The sequence below is a fragment of the Micromys minutus genome (assembly GCF_963924665.1).
Source record: "Micromys minutus genome assembly, chromosome: 4".
Classification (NCBI taxonomy): Eukaryota; Metazoa; Chordata; class Mammalia; order Rodentia; family Muridae; genus Micromys; species Micromys minutus.
The window spans coordinates 42,698,992-42,722,943 of record NC_137973.1 but is presented as its reverse complement, the minus strand read 5'-3'; the positions used below and the strand labels follow the sequence as shown (position 1 = coordinate 42,722,943).

Genomic DNA, 23,952 nt, shown 5'->3' with positions numbered 1-23,952 from the left:
TAGTGCAGGATAAAAGGTTACAGCATTTTTTTATTTACTGCAACACCTTTATATGGCAATGAGCAAGCATCAGGAGGTAGAGGCAGGAAGGTTATAATAATACTGTTATAAGCCAGCTGAAAGCCAACCCAGGCTGCATGAAAGCCTGTCTTTTTCCCCACCTTGTCTTTCTTTTAGGTACAGGAGTGTTTTGCCTGCATACATATATGTGACCATGTGTACCCAGTACCCTAGGAGGCCAGAAGATAGTGTTGAATTACCTGGAACCAGAGTTACGGATGGTCATGAACCATCATGTAGATGTTAGGAACCAAACTCAAAAACCCATTTTTTAAAAGAGAAGAGAGTGACATGAGAGGTGACTCAGTAAGTAAAGTACTGAGTAAATTAGGTTCCAATTCCTAGAACCCACTGAAGCCCCAGAACACACAAAAGGTTTGCAACATGTTCATAATTCCAGTGATGGTACAGAAAGATGGGAAGTGGACACAGAAGAATCTCAGGAAGCTCACAGACCAGCTAGTGTGGCATATACAGAAGCAAACAACAGAGAAACTTTGTCTCAACAAGCTAGAAAGTGAGGACAGACCCCGAGATGGTACTCTATACACATACCATAGCATGCATACATATTCTCTCTCCCTCTCTGTCTCTAACACACACACATACAAATCATACACACATACAAATTTTTTTAATTTCAATAAATATATAGAGGCTGATGCTAGAGAGAGGATTCATCTGTTAAGAACATTGGCTCTGCTTGTGAGAAGACCAAGATTCTAGCACCCAAGCATGGTTCGTATGTGCCTATAACCCCAGTGGGAAGTAGGTGGACACAGGATCACTGGGGCTTGTTGGCTGCCAGCCTTGCTTAAAAACAAAACACACAACAACAACAACAACAAAAAACCTTACCAGACCTTGCCTCAAGGGAACAAGGTAGATAGTAACTGAGGACAGCCTATAAGGACACTCTGGATTCCATGTACAGACACACATACACACATACAAATACACACACAAATAAATGGATATACATAAATATTAATTAAATATACATATCTATCTCATTAGCATGTAAATTTGCTTAAATCTTTAATAAATAGAATGAAAAAACAATATGTATAACATTTTAAAATAAAATTCCTTAGATTTCTGATCACCAAATTCTTTATTTGAATACCAATAAATCCTGGGTCATATAAATTTTTCTAGGGTAAAAAAGAATCAAAAGAGGAAAAAGTTTAACAGGCCCTGGTCTAACTTACCTTAAAGGAAAATGTTTACCTTTGGAGTACTCACATAGTACTTTGGTTTAATCAGAGATTAATTTTAGAAGGATTACAGATTAAAAGTCCTAAGTCTGCAAAACTGCAGATCTTGCCTCAACACAGCTCACAAAACCTTGGGAAACCTGTGATAATAATCTTCTGACTTAGTAAATAAAATAGCTGAAAACAAGACTAGGGCGCAAACCTTCAGGAATAAAAATCTTACATGCTGGGGCTCATCTTCAGCAGACATTGCATTGTTAACACACAAAGCTTCTAGAAACTTCTGCTTCAGGATAATATAACGAAACCTGTGAAAGAGAAAACATTAAAATGATTAAAAAGTTGAATGATACCAGACACGGAAACATACATCTGTAAATCTAGACTCAGGAGGTTAGATAAGGATAACCATGAGCCAACCTGAGCTACATGGCAAGAATGATAACAAAACCAACATCTAGAGAAGGAACCGAAGCTTCTGAAGTACAGGCCTGTTCCATGCAGGGTTGCTAGGCTAAACCCAGGACTCTACACATTCTGTCACTGGGCTAGAGTACTGCTCCTGCCATTTTGATCAAACTGGGCCAGCAAGACGGGGCCTCAGATTAAGGTGCTTGCTACCACACCTGATGATCCAACACCCTCTTCTGGCCTCATATGCACATATGCCCACATGCACACATGCATGAGCATAACTGAAAATAAAAACAAGATACTGCTTAGAACAGACAGAAAATGGGTGAAGAAACAAACAAACAAAAAACCAAAACACAAAAAAGGAGGGGGGGGAATAAGAAAAGAAGGAAAAAAAGGAAACCACTGTAAGAGATGCACTAAAATGTACTGTATAAATTCAAGAGATCCAAACATATGGCTATTCCCAAAATGGTTAAGATAAAAGGGAAATGCTGAGGGACACTAAGAAAACAACAGAAAAAAGGTAAAAGAACCAAGAAAAAAATTTCACTACAATCTGCCAGAAAAAAACAAAATTTGTATTTTGGAATAAACAGTTAACTACTTTCTTAAATAAAAGTCAATACTTTTAGGAAACACAGCTCCATAGTAAAGAATGCTTGCTGCTCTAGCAGAAGGCCCAAGTTCAGTCCCCAGTACCCACATAGAGCAGCTCACAGCCAACTCAAACTCCACCTCCAGGGGATTCCACTCTCCTGGTATCTTTAGGCACCTGTTATCACATGCACATGTCCACACATAGACAAACCCACACATATACATAATTTAAAATAATAAAAATAAACATCTTAAAACATTTCACAGGATTGACAGAATGCATATCCTCAAAGATAAATTTACAAACTGGGAATATAGCTCAGGTGTATAGATAGCACTTGCCTAGTACTGTTTCTGTCCCTAACATTTGGGCTTAAAAAAAATCTTTGCAGCAGAGAATACTTTATATAAAAATGAGTACTTTTTAAAAGTGACTTAAAGTTAGGACAAAAGATAATCATTAAAATCTGAACCTGGTATCACCAGGACTCAAACTCAGAAACAATACACTAGCAATAAACAACTATTTAAGTTCAAAAACATAGAGGAAAATACCACAGGAAATGAACAGGTAAGTTCATTTGAACAGGTAAGTTCCTCTGAAAGGCAGGGCAGTGGTGCCACCTACCTTTATTCCTAGCACTAGGGAAACAAAAGCAGACAGATCTCTGAGTTCAAGGCCCACATGGTCTACAGACTGAGTTCCAGGATTGCCAGGACTACCCAAAGAAACCCTATCTTGGGAGCAGGACACACACACAGGGATATATATATACATACAGGGACACACACACACACACAAGACACAACAACAACCAAAAAAAAGGGTATCACAAAAAAAATTATACAAGACAAAACCTTTTTGAATTAGGCACGATGTAAACACAGGTTGATAGGAAACTCCTTATTCAACACAGGAAACCTCCAACTCATGATCTTCCTGCCTCGGCCTCCAGGATTACCAGTATATACCATCATGCCTAATAAAAAAATTGAAATGTATGCTATCTGAAATTTAAAATTCCATTTTTATCATTATTGTAGAAAAATAAGTGAATATTCAAAAAAAAATCCAACAAAGAGTAAATGTGCCTTTAAAAAGACTAAGGTGTGGTAGCAAATACTGTAACCCCGGTATTTGGAATATGGAAGCCAGAAGATTACAAGTCCAGTCCATTCTGAGCTACAGAGGAAGACATTGTCTCTGAACAAATTTTTTTTCAGGTTGGGGGTATCAGGATTGGGTAGGTCAGTTGATGCAGTGTGTGCCCAGCATGTACAAAGTCCTGGGTTCAAACCCCAACACTTCACTAACTGTGTCTGGTGATACACACCTATATAAACCCAAATATCCAGGAGGTGGAGGTAGGAGAATCAAGGTCATGCTCTAGTATCAAGTTTGAGGCCAGTCTGAGACTAATGAGACCCTGTCTCAAGAGAAAAGAAAAGAGGGGAGCAGGGTCTTACAGATATAGTTTACCCAAGAGCATTTGTTAAGCATGCACCAGCCCCTGTGTTCAAACCCTAGAACCACAAACAAAAAAACTAAACAAACGCAGTCCTCAGTGCTGATGACAAAATTCAATTTCATATTATATCTCAGAAGAAAAATACTTTCGATGAAGATGTAGAACTCTCAGCAACTCCAGCACCATGTCTGCCAGCACATGCTTCCTGCCATGGCAATAATGGACTGAACCTCAGAACCTGTAAGCCAGCCCCAATTAAATGTTGTCCTTATAAGAGTTGTCTTGGTCATGATGTCTCTTTGCAAGCAATGAAAACTCTAACCAAGACAATAATCCAACTGCCAAAAACAAATAATAAAGCTTAAAACGTAAAGGCAGTTAGTGAAAGGAAGGACAATGGTTACACCAAGAGAATAAGGACACAAATTACAATTGATTGCTATTGAACAACGAAGGCCAAGAGTCACAGGAAGAAGTCTCTGAAGTACCCACTTCACTATTTCATATGCAGAAGTCTGCACACACTACTGACTGAATAGATCTGCATATGGAACTTGCAAAGACTTCAAGAACCATTACTGTGTAACTAGAGTGCTCTAATACAACAGGATCCAGTGTGTGCCGTTTCATAGGAAGGCTGCATCTTAAATGAACTTACTATTCTGTTTTTGTTGCTAGGTTTCCATCAATGATATGACACTAAATTTTTAAAATAAAATCCTACCTTTTTTTGTCAAATTTTTCCATACATTCTAGAGGCTGAATGAACTGGAGAACTTCATCCCACTGACCATCCAGAATTAGCTGCCTAAATAAAGAAAAAATACCCAGAATGCTCAATTCAGGTCACACTAATAGATGACAGAAGACACGACTAAATAGACATTAAAAGCAAGTAATGAGAATAGCCTCTGGCTCTTCAACATTAGCAGTATTCTTTTACAATAACAATTTCTCAATTTTGAATGTATAATAACAATAAATTTATAAAATAGATGGGCAGAAGGACCAACATAAATTTCCAATATTTATTAAAGAATAATAACCAATCACAATACATGTCAAGTAGATATAAAGAGATGTTTTAGGGGCTTGAGAGATGGCTCAGCAGTTAAAAGCACTAACTGCTCTTCCCAGGGTCCTGAGTTAAAATCCCAGCAACCACATGGTGGCTCACAACCATTTGTAATGGGATCTGATGCCCTCTTCAGTTACAGTGTATTCATATACATGAAAATAAATATTTTTTAAAAGGTGTTTTAATCTTAACAATGTAAGAAGAACACAATTTCAAAGGTTAGATCTTTAAATGAATACGTTAGCTTAATACTTACTAATTCTTTCCATTTCATCACAAACCACCAGACTCCTAGTAAGTACTCAAGTACTAAATTCCAGAGGTATTAACACTTGAAAGACAAGGGCAAGACAGGCACGGTGGCATGCACCTTTAATCACAGCACTCAGGAGGCAGAGGCAGGTGAATCTCTGAGTTCAAAGCCAGCCTGATCTACAGAGTGAGTTATTGGACAGCCAAGGCTACATAGAGAAACCCTGTCTTGAAATAAAAAAGAAGAGGAGGGAGAGAGGAGAAAGGGGAGGGGAAGGAGGAAAAGAAAAAGAAAAAATAAGAAAGGGGAGAAGAGGGGAAGGGAGAGGAAGAGAGGGGAAAGGAAGGAAAGACAAAGGCAAAAGAACACTACTTCTGTACTGGTTCCTCACTATAAGGTTCCTGAGGCTAGAGGACCACAAAATGGGATTCAGGGAGTGTAACAAGTTCAATAACCTATAGTTAATTTAATAAAACCTCTGTGTTTCCTTTCAGCTTTATGTTTATAAATTAGGAACAGTTCATTTTTTTAAATACATACTCCACCTCAATGATATGTATAATTATTAAAATAGAATATATTACTTGAGCTGGAGAGATAGCTCAGCAGTTAAGAGCACTGACTGCTCTTCCAGAGGTCCTGAGTTCAATTCCCAGCAACCACATGGTGGCTCACAACCATCTGTAATGGAATCTGATAACTTATTCTGGTGTGTCTGAAGACAGTGTACTCATACATAAAATAAATAAATACATCTCCTTTTTTTAAAAAAAAATCCTTAGAATATATTTCTTTGTGAGAGACTTGTGTTTTCTTTTCTGTCAAAGTCAGCCTGGGATATATTCAGTTTTCCACTGTAGAAAGAAAATATGGCAATCTCCCTTGCCTTGCAAATCCCCCTCTGAAAATTGTGCACTTGAAAAATAATTCATGATACAAAAAGTCTCATGTATAAAAGCTGCTCAGACCTCTGAAAACCTTAAATCTGTATTAAATAAATTCTATGTCACTGTAAAGATTATAACTTCAAAAAAAAAAAAAAAGCTGTTCATTAGAGTGTTTAAGGAAATTAGAGGGCTAGAGAGATGGCTCAGTGGTTAAGAGAACTGACTGCTCTTCTAGAGGTCCTGAGTTCAATTCCCAGCAACCACATGGTGGCTCACAACCATCTGTAATGGGTTCTGATGCCCTCTTCTGGTGTGTCTGAAGACAGCAATAGTGTACTCATATAAATAATAAATCTTTAAAAAAGAAAATGAGAAACAATGATTTAAAAATGAGTGAGTCATTAAGAGACTAGATTGAAGAGTTTAAAAATATATATTTGTACCCACAGAGAATGCCTGCAAAACAATATTACCTTTTTAAAAAATTGACAGTCTCACTTTGTATGTATGTTGTTCTGACTGGTCTGAAATTCTGCCTGCCTCTACAGTTCAAATGCTGGGATTGACGACATATATTACAATGTCTGAAAACATTGTGCTATTTAAAAAAAAAAATACACACACACACAGAGACAAAAGGGCTTGGAGAGATGGTTCAGTGGCTAAAAGCACTAGCTGTTCTTCCAGAGGACCTGGATTCAACCCCTAGTATCCACATGGCAATTAACAATCATTTCTAATTCCAGTTCCAGGGGATCTGAGATCCTCTTCTGGCTTCCATAGGTACCAGGCATGCAAATGGTATACAAAACATACATACATATAAAATTAAAACAAAATAAAATAATATATATGTAATGTATATAAATGCAAGAATCACAATTGTTTCTAGGTTGTGGTGAGTTTTATTTTTAATAATAAATATGTTTTATAACAAATGCTTTATTTTATGAAATTCATTTCCATACACTTCTTATGCATATTTTAGAAATGTTTTATCTTCCCAGTGCCTTGGATTTCTTGAGTATTTCTTAAATTGATACCACATTAAGGCTGTGACTCTGAAGACTATACATGTTACCACTAAAAACATTTATATATATATTACTGTGCATTACAAATCTTCCATTATGAAAAATTATTAATTATACTTATAGTATTTCATGAGATATTATGCATATTGCCCTATTAATACTCTTCTTTGAAAGACCTACTTGTAAACCTCACAGTAATAATGTTAACATACCTCAGGAAAAGCATATCATCTGAAAATAGGCCATTTATGACTCCACTTTCCTTCTCAAGCGCCAGCATACTAATGTGAAGCTTCTTTGAATTCAAGAAGTCCAAAATCAGCTTAATGATCTCAACCTCTTTCACATTCACCGTTTCTTCAGCAGTCATATTGCTAGCCTAAATAAACAGTAACAACAAAAAACTCAGTCCTATTGTTTTATGTGAAAGTTTAATTGCTTACAATGAGAATGTTGCTTAGGAATGCTTAGTATATTATTACACAGAGAAAGTAACTATCAAAACTGAGTCATTCTTTAATGTGTTAAAAAATAAATAAGGCTCATGTTTTTTGAAGTACTAATCTGTGAGAAATACACACTGTAGTAAATGACATTACATTTTGAGGTCTGAAGTGTGTCAGAATAATCTAGCAGTGACAGTATCAGTCATGTCTAACACTCAGACACTGTGCCACAATACTGTCACCAATAACGCTCTTCTGAAGAACACTCAGTCACAGATGACTTCATCAACCTTCCCCTCCCCTCGGGGCTCAGTGAGGAAACAGAAGAGGAAGCCAAAAGATCCTAAGAGCCAGCGGGGATGGGAGACACCAGAGAAACCATGTTTTCCAGCCATGAACAGAACAGCGCTGACATGTATATGAACGCACAGGCAGCATGCACAGAGCCTGTACAGGTCCAACAGCTGCCATCCCTAACCAAGAAGCTATTCCCAACTGACAGCCACTGGCAAAGAAAGAATCTGTTTTGTCCAACAGAGTTTCAAGGGCAGGTCCCATGCCCAGCAGTAGATGCCAACACAAAACAAACTCAATGACATTTCTGTGCATTTCTTTTTGTCTCATATTGCTTTGTTTGGGCACTTTTTAAAAATCTTACTGGTCTTTTGCTTGTATATTATGGTTTCCAATTTTGTGTTTTTATGGGTTTTGTTTGTGTGTCTGTTTCTTGTATTTTTTCTTTCACTGTTTTTTATTGCTTTTTTTGTTTTTGTTTTTTTGCCTGTTTGTTTTCTCAAAAAAGAAGGTATGGAATTGTATGGATGAGGAGGTGGGGAGGAGTTGGGAGGAGAAACTATGACCAGAATATTATACAAAAAAAAAAAAAAAAAAATAGTTTTCAATAGAAAAAAGTGAAATAAAATTCCTAACACTTACCTGTACATCAGTAATGATACAACTAGATATATACTATGAAAGTAAAATAATTTATAGCTAGGACTAAAACGCATTAGATCAGTGCTCTCATTTTGTACAAGTCATATGCAATTGTATGTTTCAAATGTCAATACTCATAGGAAACACTCCGGCCCGACAGATCACAAAAACAGAGATGAAGGCCGTTTTCTCTTTGCTGCATTTACTGTGAAAATGAAGTCTTGTTGTAGGATATTTGGTCATATGGTGAGTCCTGAGAGTGTATTATTTACTGGAAAAACCTGTTTTTAGTTGTGGTGTGAGAATGAAGTCTCTGGTTGAAATCTGAAATTTCTTGAGTAAAAAATACATCCTCGGGTTTGGATGAGTTCAGATGCTGCTGGTTCTGTTTCTCAACCCCAGTTAATCCTTGAAGGAAATGATACCAAACTTGTGTCAAATCCCATGGCTTCACTCAACAAGGCATAACAGTTAAGAACAAAGAGAGCAGGAAGTTTTGGATAGCATCTGTCTAAAAAGGGAATCCTACAGCACGTGAGAGGGAGACTGCGTTACCCAGCCAGATGATAAGGATGATGTGGGATATATGGGACAATAAAAATAAAGTCCTTCTATTAAAAAACAAAACAAAACTTATAGTAGGGCTGTCAATGTGGCCAGCATTAAAGACACTTGCTATCAAGCCTGACAACCTGAGTTCAAGGTCCAGGACCCACACAGTTCAAGGAGAAAACAGACTCCTGGCAAATTGTCCTCTAACTTGCACACTCCATGACATACAAAGATTCATACATACATAAAATACATATATGTATTACCATGCTAATGGACTGGCTTCAAGGAAATGTTACCTGATGATTAATAGGACTATAAGAAAGCATGGTCTGTCTCACTGGACCAAGTCATTCTAACCAAGCTCACCAAAACATAAGCACATGTTTGTAGATAACAAATTTTGTTCCCTTCAATCAGCTTTGTCAATTTATTTCTTCATAAAAGGAATACAAATGTACATCCAACCAGAATATTCTCATCAGCAAATAGCATATTTGTCTCTTACGAAAAGAAGCTAGCATGAATAAGGAACAGAGTGTGTTAAGAAAGTTATCAATTAAGAAACAAGTTTTACAAACAGTCTCACTATGTAACACCCCCCCCCCCAACTCACAACTTCCTACACAGACCAGACTGGCCTCTATCTACTCGACTCAGCCTCCTAAGTGCTGGAATTATCGGCATGCACCCTACACCAGGCTAAATTATTTATGTGTAGGTGTTCTGCCTTGCTGTATGTCCTTACACCACATGCATGCATGCAGTGCCTGAGGACTCTACAAGAGTACATGAGATTCCTTGGACTAGAGTACACAGATGGTTGTGAGCAGGAGTAGAGGGAGGGAAGCAGAACAGGAGCAGATGGGTAGCTGAGGGTAGCCCCAGCAAATATTATTTATACAGATTATTTATACAAATATTATTATACAGATATTTCTGTGTCTTTATCATTGAACCCCAAGTGGAACCCCTGAAGCGCCCACAATAGTATCCAGTGTTCTTAACTGCTGACCCATCCATCTCTCCTGCCCCTCAATTTAAAGACTTACTTAGTGACAGAAGAGTAAAATAATTGGGGCAGATGATTCAGCAGGTTAAGATACCTGCTGCTGAGCCTGAAGACCTGAGTCTGATCCCCAGGACCCACATGATCAGAAGAGAGAAACAACTCCTGCAAGTTGTCCTCTGACCTGCATGTGGTGTAGGTGTGCACAGGCACACAAATACGCAAATACAAATGTAATTTCTAAAACACTTTAAAGAATAATGTCTATTTCCACAGTACTGTAATGCCTGCCTCAGCTGACAGATAAACACAAATCTTTCTCCCAATAGGCCAACTGTCCAATTCCTCACACTCCCTTTGCTACATCCTCCAGTTTGTCTACAAGATAAAATAAAGTCAGTGAGAACTCTACTCACTAAATTCTGACCATATTTCAGGACTATCTCCCTGAGCACCTCCCAAACACATGGATTAGCAGTTTTGAGAATCCCCAAATCTTCATATAATTCTTACTTTAAAAAGACTTTAACTAAATTCACTTGCAGAATAAATATCCTCATAATGAGAACTTAGGGAGCATGTCATTGATATTACCACATACCAAGGACACATTTAGCAAGAACTGAAACTATAATTATCTCACGTAGCTTAATATAAATACTCTACAGGTCTCATAGTCAATATGTAGTCTAAATATTAAGTAATTCTAGAATGGCATTTGTGGCAATTGTCCCACACTAACTCATAACTATGCTTAAGGGTGTGTTATGTTGCCCAGGCTGGTCTCAATGCCTAGCCTCCAGTCTCAATTTCCCCATATTCAAGACTACAGCCATATATGCTATGACCAGCACACTTATGAGTTTAATACTACAATAGTTTTTGGCCAGTAAAGCCTAAAGGAAGAAGATACACACTCTCAAAAGCATTTGTTTTACAATGACTTTTGAATAGGTAACAGAAGATATATTTTAATTAATCTAGAATTAGTTCAGAAAAAGAACTAATTAACAAAAACACAATTTGTAATCCTATACTATAAAATCTCCAATAGAAAAATGATATTTTAATCACCTCAGAAATTTTATTCTTAAAAGTTTCACTATTACAAGATATAATATAAACACATATACCTATTTGGAATTATTCTTTTCTAATCCATTACTGACACACCCATAGCAGCTCAGCTTACTGGCCTACCCCACAATGCCCATTTGTTATTTATTTGCTTGTTTGTTTTCCCTGGAGTTTCTTTTAGGGGGTAGGCAGTGGCAAAGAGAAGGAGGGGCAAGACAAGGGCTTACTATGTTGCCCAGTCTAGCCTCAACAGCCAAATTCAAATGAAGATCATCTCAGCTCAACATCTTGAATAGATCAGACTATACTTATATGCTACTACATATAACTCTAAGGTTATCTTTTAAAACATGCAAGTGAGGAATGGTGGCACACACCTATAATCCTAACACTTAGGAGGCTTCCAAGTTCAATGCCACCCTGGATTAGAAAGTAAAATCCCTGCCTTTAGAAGACAGGGTAGGTGTGGTGGTTTGAATAGGTATGACCTCCATAGATTCAGGCGTTTGAATGCTTGGCCAATGGGGAGTGGCACTATTAGGAGGTGTGGCTTTGTCGCAGTAGGTGTAGTCTTGCTGGAAGAAATATGTCACTGTTGGGGCAGGTTTTGAGATCTCCTATGCTAAAGCTCTGCCGTGTTTCCTCCTTGTTGCCTTTAGATCAAGATGTAGAACTTTCAGCTCCTTCTCCAGCACCATGTCTGTCTAGAGGCTGTCATGCTTCCTACCATGATGATAATGGACTAAATCTATAAAACTGGAAACCAACCACAATTAAATGTTGTCCTTTATAAGAGTTGTATCATGGTATCTCTTCACAGCAATGAAACCCTAGAGTAGGGAAGGATAGAAATTAAAACTCAATAACAGAGTGCTTTTATTTTACATGATGAAGACTCTAGTTTCAGTTCCCACTGGGGTTGTGGCAAGGGGAATGCACCGTGTATGTTTAATTAATGCTAGTTAAATGAACTTGAAATGTAAAAATATGTCACTGAAAAAAATGCTTCTTCTAAGGCTAAAATAAGTCACTTTTGTTTCCAACTTCTCTAAAGGTTTCTGGTTTTGAATAGGGTTCTGGCTCTTTGATCCTACTGTTTTGTAAAAGTCAATTCTCTAAGCATCTTAGGTAGGCTTCCCAGACCATGGTTGCTGGAAACACCTACTTAGCAAAGAATTCACAAAGGGACAACATTAGGGTAGATTCCACTGAAATGGGGTGTCAATGTCTGTATTCCCATTAATGAATGACAGCTCCTTTGACGTCACAACATGAAATTCTGTGTTTGAGAAGTAAAATTTTACTCATATTCAATAACTGGACTGGGTTGCACAATTTTTTTTTAACATAAGAGAATGGGGGCTAGAGAGATGACACCATGATTTAGAACACTGGCCACAAGCCTGGCAGTAATGGCACATGCCTTTTGATCACAGCCCTCAGGAAGCAGAGGCAGGTGGATCTCTGAGTTTGAGACTAGCCTGGTGTACAGAATGAGTTCCAGGACAGTCAGAGCAACCCTATCCTGAAAAACCAGATAAATAAATACCAAAAATACTGGGTGTGGCAGACAGACATATCTACATATTGAGTTCTAGGACAGCGAAAACCACATAGAAAAACCCTGTTAAAAACAACAACAGGGGGCTGGAGAGATGGCTCAGTGGTTAAGAATACTGACTGCTCTTCCAAAGCTCCAGAGCAATTTTCAATTCCCAGCAACCACGTGGTGGCTCACAGACATCTGTAATGGAATCTGCTTCCCTCTTCTAGTGTGTCTGAGGATAGTGACAGTGTGCTCACATACAAAATAAATAAATATTGAAAACAACAACAAACCAAAACCAAAACCACTGGCTGCTCTTTCAGGAGACATGGGGTTCAATTCACTCACATGGCAGCTCACTAACTCCAGTCCCAAGAGATCTGATGCCATCTCATAGCCTTTTTAGGTACTACATATAGGCAAAAAAAAAAAAAAAAAAAAAAAAAAAACATAAACACAAAACATAAATAAAAGAAAAAAGTTTAAATATAAAATTGGTTTTAGAGCTGGGTATGGTGGCATACACATTTAACCCCAGTACTCAGGAGACAGAGGCAGGACAATCTCTGTTAAGTTTGAGGTCAGCCTGGTCTACAGAGCAATATCTAGGACAGCCAGGGCTACACAGAGAAACCCTGTCTTGAAAACCCAAAATCAAACAAACAAACCAAAAAACCCTTAGTTTTAGAAATCAAAGAGAACCAAAACCAACCAACCAAACAACAATAACAAAAAAAAAAAAAACCTTAGTTTTAAAAATCACAGATTAAAGGTTAATGTTAACAACAGAATAAAGATGCTAACAGAAATATATTTTATATATAGAAAAAAATTTTATAAAAAAAATATCAGTAGCAGCAAGTAGTGACACTGTACAACAATCTCAGCACTCAAGAGGCCAAAGCAGGCCTACTTAGAATGTGAGGTCAGCCTGAGCTATCTAGTATATCCAGGGCAAACTTGGGCTACACACAAGACAATGTCTCAAAAAAAGTGTTAACTTTCTAACCAAATAAAAATAGAGATGAAGTCAGTGTTTCTTTGCAATGATGTTGCTTATTTAAAATACAGAATTTAGAAAGAAGGAAAACATGGGAGACTAAGAACAGTTCAGAAATTAAAGCTGAGAAATAATTAAGAGTCTAAAACTCCATGATCATGAAAAAGTATTTACGGTCCCTCTTCTATGATTTATTTATCTATGACTTATTTTTGTGCTTTATTTCAATTCACATTTTAGTGACAGGAAGCAGATATTCTGTTGGGTACTATGAAGTCTGGGATAATCAGAAAATTTGAATTTATAAAGGTCAGTTAAATAAAACAGATTTTCTTCAGATCATTTACAAATAAAACTGTCCTAACTACAAAGTTCCATTGTGCCTGCTAATAAACTGTTTATAAACATGTGTCCTTTCTTAATGCTGTAGCTATCTTTTGATCATCAGCTATCTTAACTTACTTTCCAGAACTATGGGTGATTTCTGTCCCATTGAGACAGATTGTGGAGGATGTTAACATAAAGTGCCTGGCTACCATAAAAGAAGTCCTGTACAGCATGAACCAGGTGTGGTGTCCTGCACCTACAATCTAGCCCCCGGAAGAAGGGGACAGAAGATCAGAAGTTCAAGTCATCCTTGCCTACAGAGCAAGCTCAAGGCCAGTGGAGGCTACTAAAAACATTAAAAGGGGCACAGAGAATTGGTTCAGTACCTAAAGGCACTTGCCACCAGCCTGAAAAGCTAAGTTTGATCCCTGGGATCCACATGTTAGTAGAGAGCCTACTCCTACAGCTTATTCTCTGACCTTGATGTAAGTACACACTGTTGTACATACAAACACACACAGAGACAGACAGACAGAATATAAACCTTTTAAAAATAAAATGGCATATGTGATGGTTTGCATATGCTTGGCCCAGGGAGTGGTACTATTAGAAGGTGTGACCTTGTTGGAGGAAGTGTGTTACTCTGAGGGTGGGCTTGGAGACACTCCTCCTAGCTGCCTGAGGATGCTCAGTCTGTTTCTGGTTTCCTTCAGATGAAGATGTAGAACTCTCAGCTTCTCCTGCACCATTCCTGCCTAGACACTGCCATGTTTCCTGCCTTGATGACACTGGACTGAACCTCTAAACCTGTAAGCCAGCCCCAATTAAATGTTGTCCTTATAAGACTGGCCTTAGTCATGGTGTCTGTTCACAGCAATAAAACCCTAACTAAGACAGCATACCTGGTAGCACATTTCTAAATTACAACAGTGGAATAAAATGCTGGAGGAGTAAGACAGGAATATGAGTTAGAGCCAACTCAGAACATAGTGAGACACTATTATCAAAATAAGTAAAAGAAACAAATTATGGTTAAAGCCTGGTGCCACTTCAGCTATGGAATAAAGTAAGATTAAACATGTTGTACATATAACTAAAATATCTGTAGAAAGAAACACAAGGAATTGGTGATAATGGTTGTGTCCCAAAGACCTTGATAAATAATAGGAATGTTTACATGACTTTTTATCATGTACCCCGTTAAATCCTTTGAATTTTATACCATGTGCAAATATTACACATACAAAAAATTTTAATGTGGGACTAGTTAAGAAAGCTTATTGCTTTTCCAGAAAACCCAAATTCAATCCCTAGTCCCCATATCAAATGGCTCACAACCACTTGTAACTCAAGTAACCCAACCCCCTCTCTTCCTCTTCAGGCACCTGTATACATATGGCATACACACATGAAATTAAAAATAATAAAACAAAAAAATCTACATAAAGTTGATTGAGTGTTACACAATCACACAAGAGAAGTTGAAGCTGGTGGATGGCAAGTTCAAGGCCAGCCAAGGCCACATAAAGTTGCAAGCTGACCTGATCTGCACAGCATGACACTATGTCAAAAATATTCCTTTAATAATAAAACATAAGCAATTATGTCAGTTATGATAGCACACACTTTAAAAATACTAGTATCTGGAGACAGAGAAAAGCAGAGCTCTGAGTTTGAGGCCAGTCTACATGGAATTAATTCTAGGCCAATCAAGGATGTATAGAGACCCTGTCTCATACACACAGACACACAAAGAGAGAGAGAGAGAGAGAGAGAGAGAGAGAGAGAGAGAGAGAGAGAGAGAGAGAGAGAGAGAGAGAAAGAGAGAGAGAGAGAGAGAGAGAGAGAGAGGAGAGAGAGAGAGAGAGAATGAATATCTGTGTAAGTCAGAGCCAGACATGGTGACTGACAAACATCTATAATCCCAGTACTTGGAAGCAGAAGCATTAATTCTAAGTCAGCCTAGTCTATATAGTGAGTACCAGGCACCTGTCCACATGTGCACATATTCTCCCACATACATATAACTAAAATTAAACCCTAAAATAAATTAGTATATATATAAAATGAAGTAATATTACTTGAGTGATTTGTGCTTTCTTATAACCCAAGACAACTTCTCACACTTGCACCAATCTATGGATATAGCAATATGTAATTAGGAATAATTTTATTGTTGCTATGATCATTTAGCAGAATAACAGTAACTGATTTTCCCTGAGTGGCCATGACTTATATAGTCATTACCAGGTATGGATTCCAGCTTACAGACCAGGCCTTAAATCCACCCAGAGCTGTAGGTTACTCTCATGACATCTGTGCCACTATTGCACCAATGGACATATCTTGCAGCATATCATTATAGCTCAGAGCATTCATAGCTGGGTGAGATTAATCATTAGTTTTCTCTTCTGGCATTGCTTATAATACCTTCCAGCAGTATCAACACTATGAATACTAGCTAATAACGATGATGCTTCCAGCTGAGCACCAGCTAGATTTCTCCGGTTCTATGACTTGTAAATGTGGTGTAATCAGCAAGTCTCTTACTGTCAAACTGTGAAAGATAACACTGAGATGGCTTTTCCAGATAGCTTTTCAAGAGGCTGTTAAAGTTAGTTGCCCCTCCTTATAGTCCCTCCTCTACCCTGTCCTCCCATTCCCCCACCCTAATTAACCTTCCTGTTCTCATTCCTCTTTATCCCTTTATAACATTACATTATATTTCTTCTTCCTTGAAACATGCCTTCTTTCCCTCAAAGAGCCCTGCTCACTTAAAAACTACCCAACCTCTGTATTTAAATGAAACACACAGATCTAAAGCTTAAAAGCTAACATCCATAAATGAGAAAGACACATTTGATTCTTGTCTTTCTGGGTCTGGATTGCCTCAGTCAGGATGCCTGTGGTATACACTTGTAATGCCACATACTTGAGAGGCTGGGGCACCCCAGGAGCTCTGAGCAGTATTGGGAACACAGAAAGATTCCATTTCAAAGTAGGAGGACACCACCATCACCATCAATATAGCTCTGGCTGGTTTCGGACTGGTTCCATGACAGTGGGTTTCTGATATGAAGACAACTTCTAATTTTAAAATTAAGAATCTGGGGTTGAAGAGATAGTTCACCAGTTTAGAACACATACTACTCTTACAGTAGACCCAAGTTCAGTTTCTACACCCATATTCAATAGTAACATCCTTTAACTCCAGCTCCCACTGAACCGACACCCTCGTATGGCTACATACACTCACAGCATTTACACACAAATTTTCACACATGAATAGAAGTAAAAATAAACCCTTGAAATGTTTAAATAAAATTAAGCTAAAATGTATAAAAAGACTATTTTTAGAATTAGATCACAAAAGTTCCGTTCTATTACTGAGCTAAAAACTGGAGCAGAATCCCCAAAACAAGATTAACTGCTGTGTTTTCAATATATAAATACTGGGTCAATATATTAGATCTTACGTATATTGTTAATGGAGCCTTACAAACCATTCTTCACATCTCCTACCATCTGGATGACACTCCTATGAATACACATAAATGTATATCTCAATCAAAGCTCCTAGAATAGAACAGTATATCTGGTGTAGTCTGGTCAGTAACTATATACAATAAAACTAATGCTACCCATACTTTATGACCATCTTCTTGTGCCACCTAAAATTCATCACTAAGCCTATTTTCTCTCCATCCCTCTCTCCCCATCTCCTCTTTTTTTCTATTCTTTCTTTGAACTTACTATGTAGACCATGGAACCTCCAAACTTACAACAGCCCTCATGCCCCAGTCTCCAGGTGCTGGATTATAGGCATGAGCCACTATGCTCAACTGCTTTTTTGAGACAGTCTCACATAGCTCAGGTCAGCCTTGCTATGCAGCAGAATCTGGCTTTGAACTAATGATCCTCCCACCTCCATCTGCCAAGGGCTGGGATTACAGGTATGTGTCACCATATCCACCTCCCTAATTTTTTCTTCAAGTTAGTAAACAAAACTTATCTAATTCTATCCCTAAGTTTTCAAAGTAATGTTTGAAAGAAAAATAATAAAACCAGAAAGTTTTAGAGATGGTTTATGAGGTAAAAGCATGTACTGCTCTTACAGAGAAACTCAGTTGCCAGCACCAACTTCAGATAGCTCACAAAATCACTTGTAACTCCAGCTCCAGGGGATCTGACACCTTTGGCCTCCTTGGGTACTAGCACTAACATGCACATACCTCTAAGATACATATATCTAAAAGATACAGGCACGCACACAATTAAAATCTTAAAAAAAGTTTTAAACCAGTAATGGTAAAATGCCCCAGTAAGTAAAGGCACCTGCCACCATGCTCAATAACCTGACCCACATGATGGAAAGAAGGTGCTGACTCCTTCAAGTTGTCTTCTGACCTCTGCATACAGACTGAGCATGCACACAGAAGCAACATAAGTGAACCAATAAATGTAATCAAAATCTTAAACATATATTTAAGTATTTTTATGTTCTAACACTAGTCTGCATACTTCAATGGCTGTTACTATAGTGAACACACACATACTCAATTTTAAGAAAGTGTGATATCATATAAAAAGCATGAAGGAGTATCAAAAATTTTTAAATATAAAATACCAAGTAAGTTCAGGGGGCAATGAAGTTTCCTGCTAAGAATGGGTATAAAAATGTATTATTATTCTAAATTTTGTATTTTATTATATAATGTGTATGAGTGTTTTGACTACTGTATATCTGTGTGCCACTTGGGTGCCTGATGCATACAGAAGAAAAAAGAGGGTGTTAGATCCCCTAGACTAGATTCAGAGATAAGCCACCATATGAGTGCTGGGACTTGAACCCAGGTCCTCTAGAAGAGTAGCCAGTGCTCTTATTACCAAGGAGTCATCTCTCCTGCCCCAGATTATTAGCCTTTGACTCTACAAAGAGAAAGTGACAAGGAACTAATATGTATTTACATTGTGTCCTGATCACCGGTTCACGGGTGATCACACTTTCGCTCAGAGGTGTGAAGTCTGACTCTAGAGGAAATAAGTTCACAGCCCAGAATGTCTATCTAAACCAGTGGTTCTCAACCTTCCTAATGCTGGGACCCTTTAATACAGTTCCTCATGTTGTGGTGAGACACCCCCCCCATCATAAAATTATTTTCACTGCTACTTCAAAACTGTAATTTTCTACTGGTATGAATATATAGTATAAATATATGATATAAATAATATAAATATATGATATACAGGATATCTGACATTCAACTACTGCGAAAGGGTAGTTCAACATGCCCCAAAAGGGGTGGAAACTCACTGATATAAGCTGAAATTCTGCACCATTCCCATTACAATATTCTAACTTTTTACAGGACTTAAAACAAGAGGGAATATGCTGGACAGTGGGGGCACACATCTTTATTCCCAACACTCCTTGGGAGGCAGAGGCAGGCGGATCTTAATAAATTCCAGGCCAGCCTGTTCTGTGGAGAGTTCCAGGGCATACAAACAAATAAAAAAACAATAGGGGTAGGGTTAGAATTTAAAGGGGAGTTAAAATTTAAGTGATGATAAATCTTTTTAAAATTGGAATTGCAAAAATGAAATTGGCCTTTTTTTCTGTGCTATGTGAGGATTTTCCAATCATTAACTAAGAATGCCTAAGACAAAGCTTCTTAAAACTTCTGCATTTAAGGACAGAAGAAACTAAACATAGCTTAGAACCAACTTAGCTTCAGTCATTCCAACAGGAAGTCTATTTTGAAATCTCTAAATGTTATCTTAGAAATTAATGTTAATACTGTCTTCTCTGTGTCATCTTTGATTTGTACAAATATATCAAATTCTTCAAGTGAAATTAAGGACTGATTTATGTGTCATTTACACACCTACAGATCTCTTTCTTGGATACTGAAGCTTATTCATCCTTTATTTCTGTTGTTCTGGGGATCAAGCCCAGGGTCTGGTAGATGTTAGACAGTACTCAGCCACTGAACTACAAACCAGACCTGAGTTGGTGTCATTACCTCAATTTGAAAAACTTAGGTCAGAGGGGATAAAGTTATGTTTGCCTTAGTCAAGAACCTGTGACCTGCAGTGAGGATTATCTAGTGCCAAATATAACTCAAGTCAGTTATTAGCAGTAGCCTTATTTGCAAGAAAGTATTACTAACCCACATACAAAAACAAAACCCTCTTTCACCATATCACCACAATTTAAACAAACAAAACCTATACTTTGAGAATATACCTCAAATGTCCCCATAAGCCCTTTAAGGCCACTATAATAAATAAGGTCTTAAATCTAGAAATGTTAAAAAAAAATTACACAGAAAATGATAATAATCCCTGTCAGTGCTCCCCTCTAGTGAAAAGTAGTCAACAGATTCCTTAATATTTTCCAAAGCACTTGCAAATGAATTGATTTATTTAACATCACAGTCTATTCTCAGACTAAAACAACACTAGGCATTATCCCTATTTTACAGAATAAGAAAGTAAGGTCAATGACAGGATAAATATCTCTTCTAAGACTGTAATTACAGTAGCAAAGAGAACCTTATATCCAGGCAATCTGATGTTCAGGGAACTGACCTACCAAGGAAAATTGGACATTTTTCTAGTTTTGACATATTTCTTGTTTCTTACTGTTTTTCAAGTTGTAGCATATACTAAACAGGTCATTGATGTCCATTCAATAACTATTTCACAAACAAAAAGAAAGTGCACAATTGTGTAACTGGAAACACTGGTTAGCACTCTTGCTCTCTTATGATACATTCCTATTACTGATTTTCATAAAGGGCAAAAACTAGAAAGTGACAAGGTAGGAAGGTAGTTAAGGTCACATGACCCATAATGGCACCCAGTTTATGTTCTGGTTGTTAACCTTACATATACTGTTATGGACTATTTACTTGTCTTTCCCATTTGTGTGTTATTTTGCTGTTGGAAGCAATGTACCTTCCCCCCTAAATCTTAATGCACAATGATTCGTTACATCTTTCACCTAAATAAGACCTCCAGAATGTGCCATATAAAGAAAAACCGACTGCTAGGCATTTCTCCTTTCTAGTAAAAATGCTAACATAACATATGCCAACAATTGAGACAAAAAAATTTTTGAAGTGGTATTTTCTGTGAAAAAGATTTACAGCCTTTTTTTTAACCTGTATGTTAATTCCTGTGCCATTAACTTTTTAATAGCATTCTATGAACTCTACAACAAAGGGGGAAACTAAGTGTCAGGATTTCAGCCGATGAATCTGGGTGGAACAAAGACTTCTCCTTTCATTATGCAGTGAGAACCAAGTTGCCAAAAAAAAAAAAAAAAAAAAAAAACCCCTCCCCTCAGACACCATTCATAGTTACTAGCTGCATGCCTGGATGTACAGGGGGTAAAATCATCAGGTCAAATACTGACCCTTCCTACTTGGTTCCTAACCCTTGGCCAAAGGCGTCGTCCCAGAACTAAAGCCCCAATCTTCTCCCCAATACAGCTAAGGGGCTTAACCCTCTGAGTTCCATAACCTCCGGTGTCTTACGCAGGCGTCCCCCCTGAACAACTCACGTTCAAAATTCAGTCAATGCCCTCTGTCTCCACCATCCCACGGTGCTCCTAATAGCCACTGCCGTCAGAAAGGGCAAACCCGGATCCCTCCACACCCTGAGTCCCCCGCAACCCCGCCACTCCCTACCCATTCGCCGACCCCAGGCGAGCTGGGAAAGGGACCAGAGCGCAGTCCTCAGTCTCGCCCCAGCCCAGCAGAGGGGCGAGGCAGATGCAGCCCCGTCAGCCCTCCTCGCGCCCCTCAGCAGGGGCGAGGTGGGTACTCCAGGGCGAGGGGCATCGCTTAGCCGCCCGAATCAGGCTGGCAAGGAAAGAAAGGTGTGGTCCAGGAGCGGCGGCGGCCTGGGTAGACTGCCTGGCGGGTCCCAGGTCCTGTCCCTGAGACATCCGGGCCTCGCCCGCATCCCATCTTCTAGCAGTCACCACCAAAGCCTACCCAAGACTCTCCTCCCGGTTGCGAATGCAGCCCAAGGGGCCGTGGGGTCTGCGCCTCATCAGGCTAGTGACAGGTGGCGACGGGTGACCATGGCAACCCACGGTGCACCGCGGCCCGCCCCCGCCTCCTAGAATCCACTCACCTGAGGGCTCCGGGCGGAGCCGGCTGAAGCGGCGGAGGAAAACCCGGCGGAGGAGAGGCCGGCGGCCAGAGCCCCCAAGGCAGCCAATTCCAGGCTAAGGCGCGAGCGCGAGGGCGGCGGTCTGGGCTTAGCAGCCCGCACGTCAATCCATCAGCTCGTCAGCCGGTCCTTCTCGTGTCCGCCCCTATCCCGCCTCCGACCGCTCCGCTCCACAGACTGCGGTTGTCAAGCGCCGCTGGAACGGAGCTCCAGCCGCCAGCTGCAGCCAATCACTGCTCGTCCCTGGGGCCGCCTCAGGACCCCTCCTCGCGAGGCGGCTAGGCAGGTGCCTGCGCAGAAGAGTCCGCTGGGCCAGCCCAGGAGGATAGGGCGGGGCCTGGAGGCGGGGCCTAACACGGGGGGCAGGACCTAAGACTGGCGGCCGGGCGGCTCCTGCCCCTCAGCGTCTCCGTGCCTGTAAGGATATAGGCCCAGAACCTTCGGGTGACGCTACGTACGTCCCAAAATAGCGTGGACAGGTGTGGTAGTTTGAATGAGAATTGCCCCCATAGTCATGCATTTGAATGCTTGTCCCCAGTTGGGGGACTGTAAGGGAAGGAATAGGATAGTGGTTCTCAAGTATGGGTCCCAACCCCTGGGGGAAGGGAAGTTTAACATATCAGATAATCACAATTCATAGCAGTAGCTAAATGTTATGAAGTAGCAACAAAAATAATTTTATGGATGGAGGGGTGTCACCAAAAGATAAGGAACCTTATTAAAGGGTCGCAGCATTAGGAAGGTTGAGAACCACTGGATTGAACTGGTTGAAAGAGATGTCACTGTGGGTGGTCTTGAAGGTTTCAAAAGCCAGACGTTTAACTAGTCAGTTTTATGTATGGTACTTGTGGATCACATGTAAGCTATTAGCTAGTGCTCCAGTATCCAGTATCGTACCTCCCAGTCTGCTGGCACACTCCCTGCCAAGACAGTCAAGAACTAACTCCCTGGAACCCTGAGCTGAAAATTAAATGCTGTCTTTTATAAGTTGCCTTGGTCATGGTGTTTTGTCACAGAAATAAAAAAGTAAGACAACCAGTCTGACACTTCCAAATGTAGACATTTGCTGTGCACTGGGTTTGACTCTTAATTCTACTTCCAATAATTTACTAATATAGGTTAAATTAAATAAACCTTCCTTGCTCTTTTCCATACTCCATCTCCCTCCATGGAAACTGTCCCCATCCAGTTTCTCTGTGTAGAGCTAATCCCACCTGCTCTTAACAAGGTTGCAATTCTGAACTGCCCTTTTATTTATAGTAGTAACTTCCCTCTTACAATATTTGGTAGTATTCTCCCAGATACATGAGGTTCAAGGAGTTGAACCTCCAGGAATTGTAACAATACAGAAGCTATAGAAGACGTCCAACCTTAGCATATAACATTTTGTAAAGGATTAAAGGAGCCTGCAGACAGACACTAGAGGAGTAGCTAAGAACTACAATCCTGATCCTTATGCAGAGAGACTCTGGGCCTCCCAAGGGCTTTAAAAATCTTAAACTCCACCCCACAGAGACACACTTCCTCCAACAAGGGGGGTTCTAGCCCTTTGAATTCTAATAGTGCCACTCCCGGTTGACTAAGCATTCAAATCTTTGAGCTTAGGGTGCCATTCCCATTCAAGCAGTTTAGGAGGCCATTCTCATTCAACCCATCACCAGCCACTAGGCAGGAATGAAAACACTTTGAAGAGAAATGTGTGCCCCTCCTTTCAGTTGCCAGACCATTGAAACAACAGTCCCTAGGAAACTGGAATTTCACTGGGAATCTCATGCTGGGAAAGGAAAATCCCTGGTGCCAGCCAGAGTCTCCAGGAAAGAGATTTCGAACAATGTTGACAACTGGATACACTTCGTGGTGGCA

General features: G+C 39.3%; 1 protein-coding gene across 2 annotated transcripts in view; it reads right to left on the bottom strand.

Annotated features, from left to right (window-relative positions):
- WDR47 (WD repeat domain 47) overlaps positions 1-22,226 on the bottom strand; it is a 54,284-nt gene extending 32,058 nt beyond the window's left edge. For both annotated transcript variants that reach the window (XM_080915937.1, XM_080915938.1), the window contains exons 1-4: positions 22,051-22,226; positions 7,225-7,391; positions 4,485-4,568; positions 1,501-1,585 (exon numbers count right to left, since the gene is read on the bottom strand). In XM_080915937.1, coding sequence (XP_080772063.1) covers positions 1,501-1,585; positions 4,485-4,568; positions 7,225-7,382 — 327 coding nt within the window. In that variant the 5' untranslated portion in view covers positions 7,383-7,391; positions 22,051-22,226. The remainder of the gene's footprint in view (positions 1-1,500; positions 1,586-4,484; positions 4,569-7,224; positions 7,392-22,050) is intronic.
- Between the last annotated feature and the right edge of the window lie 1,726 nt (positions 22,227-23,952).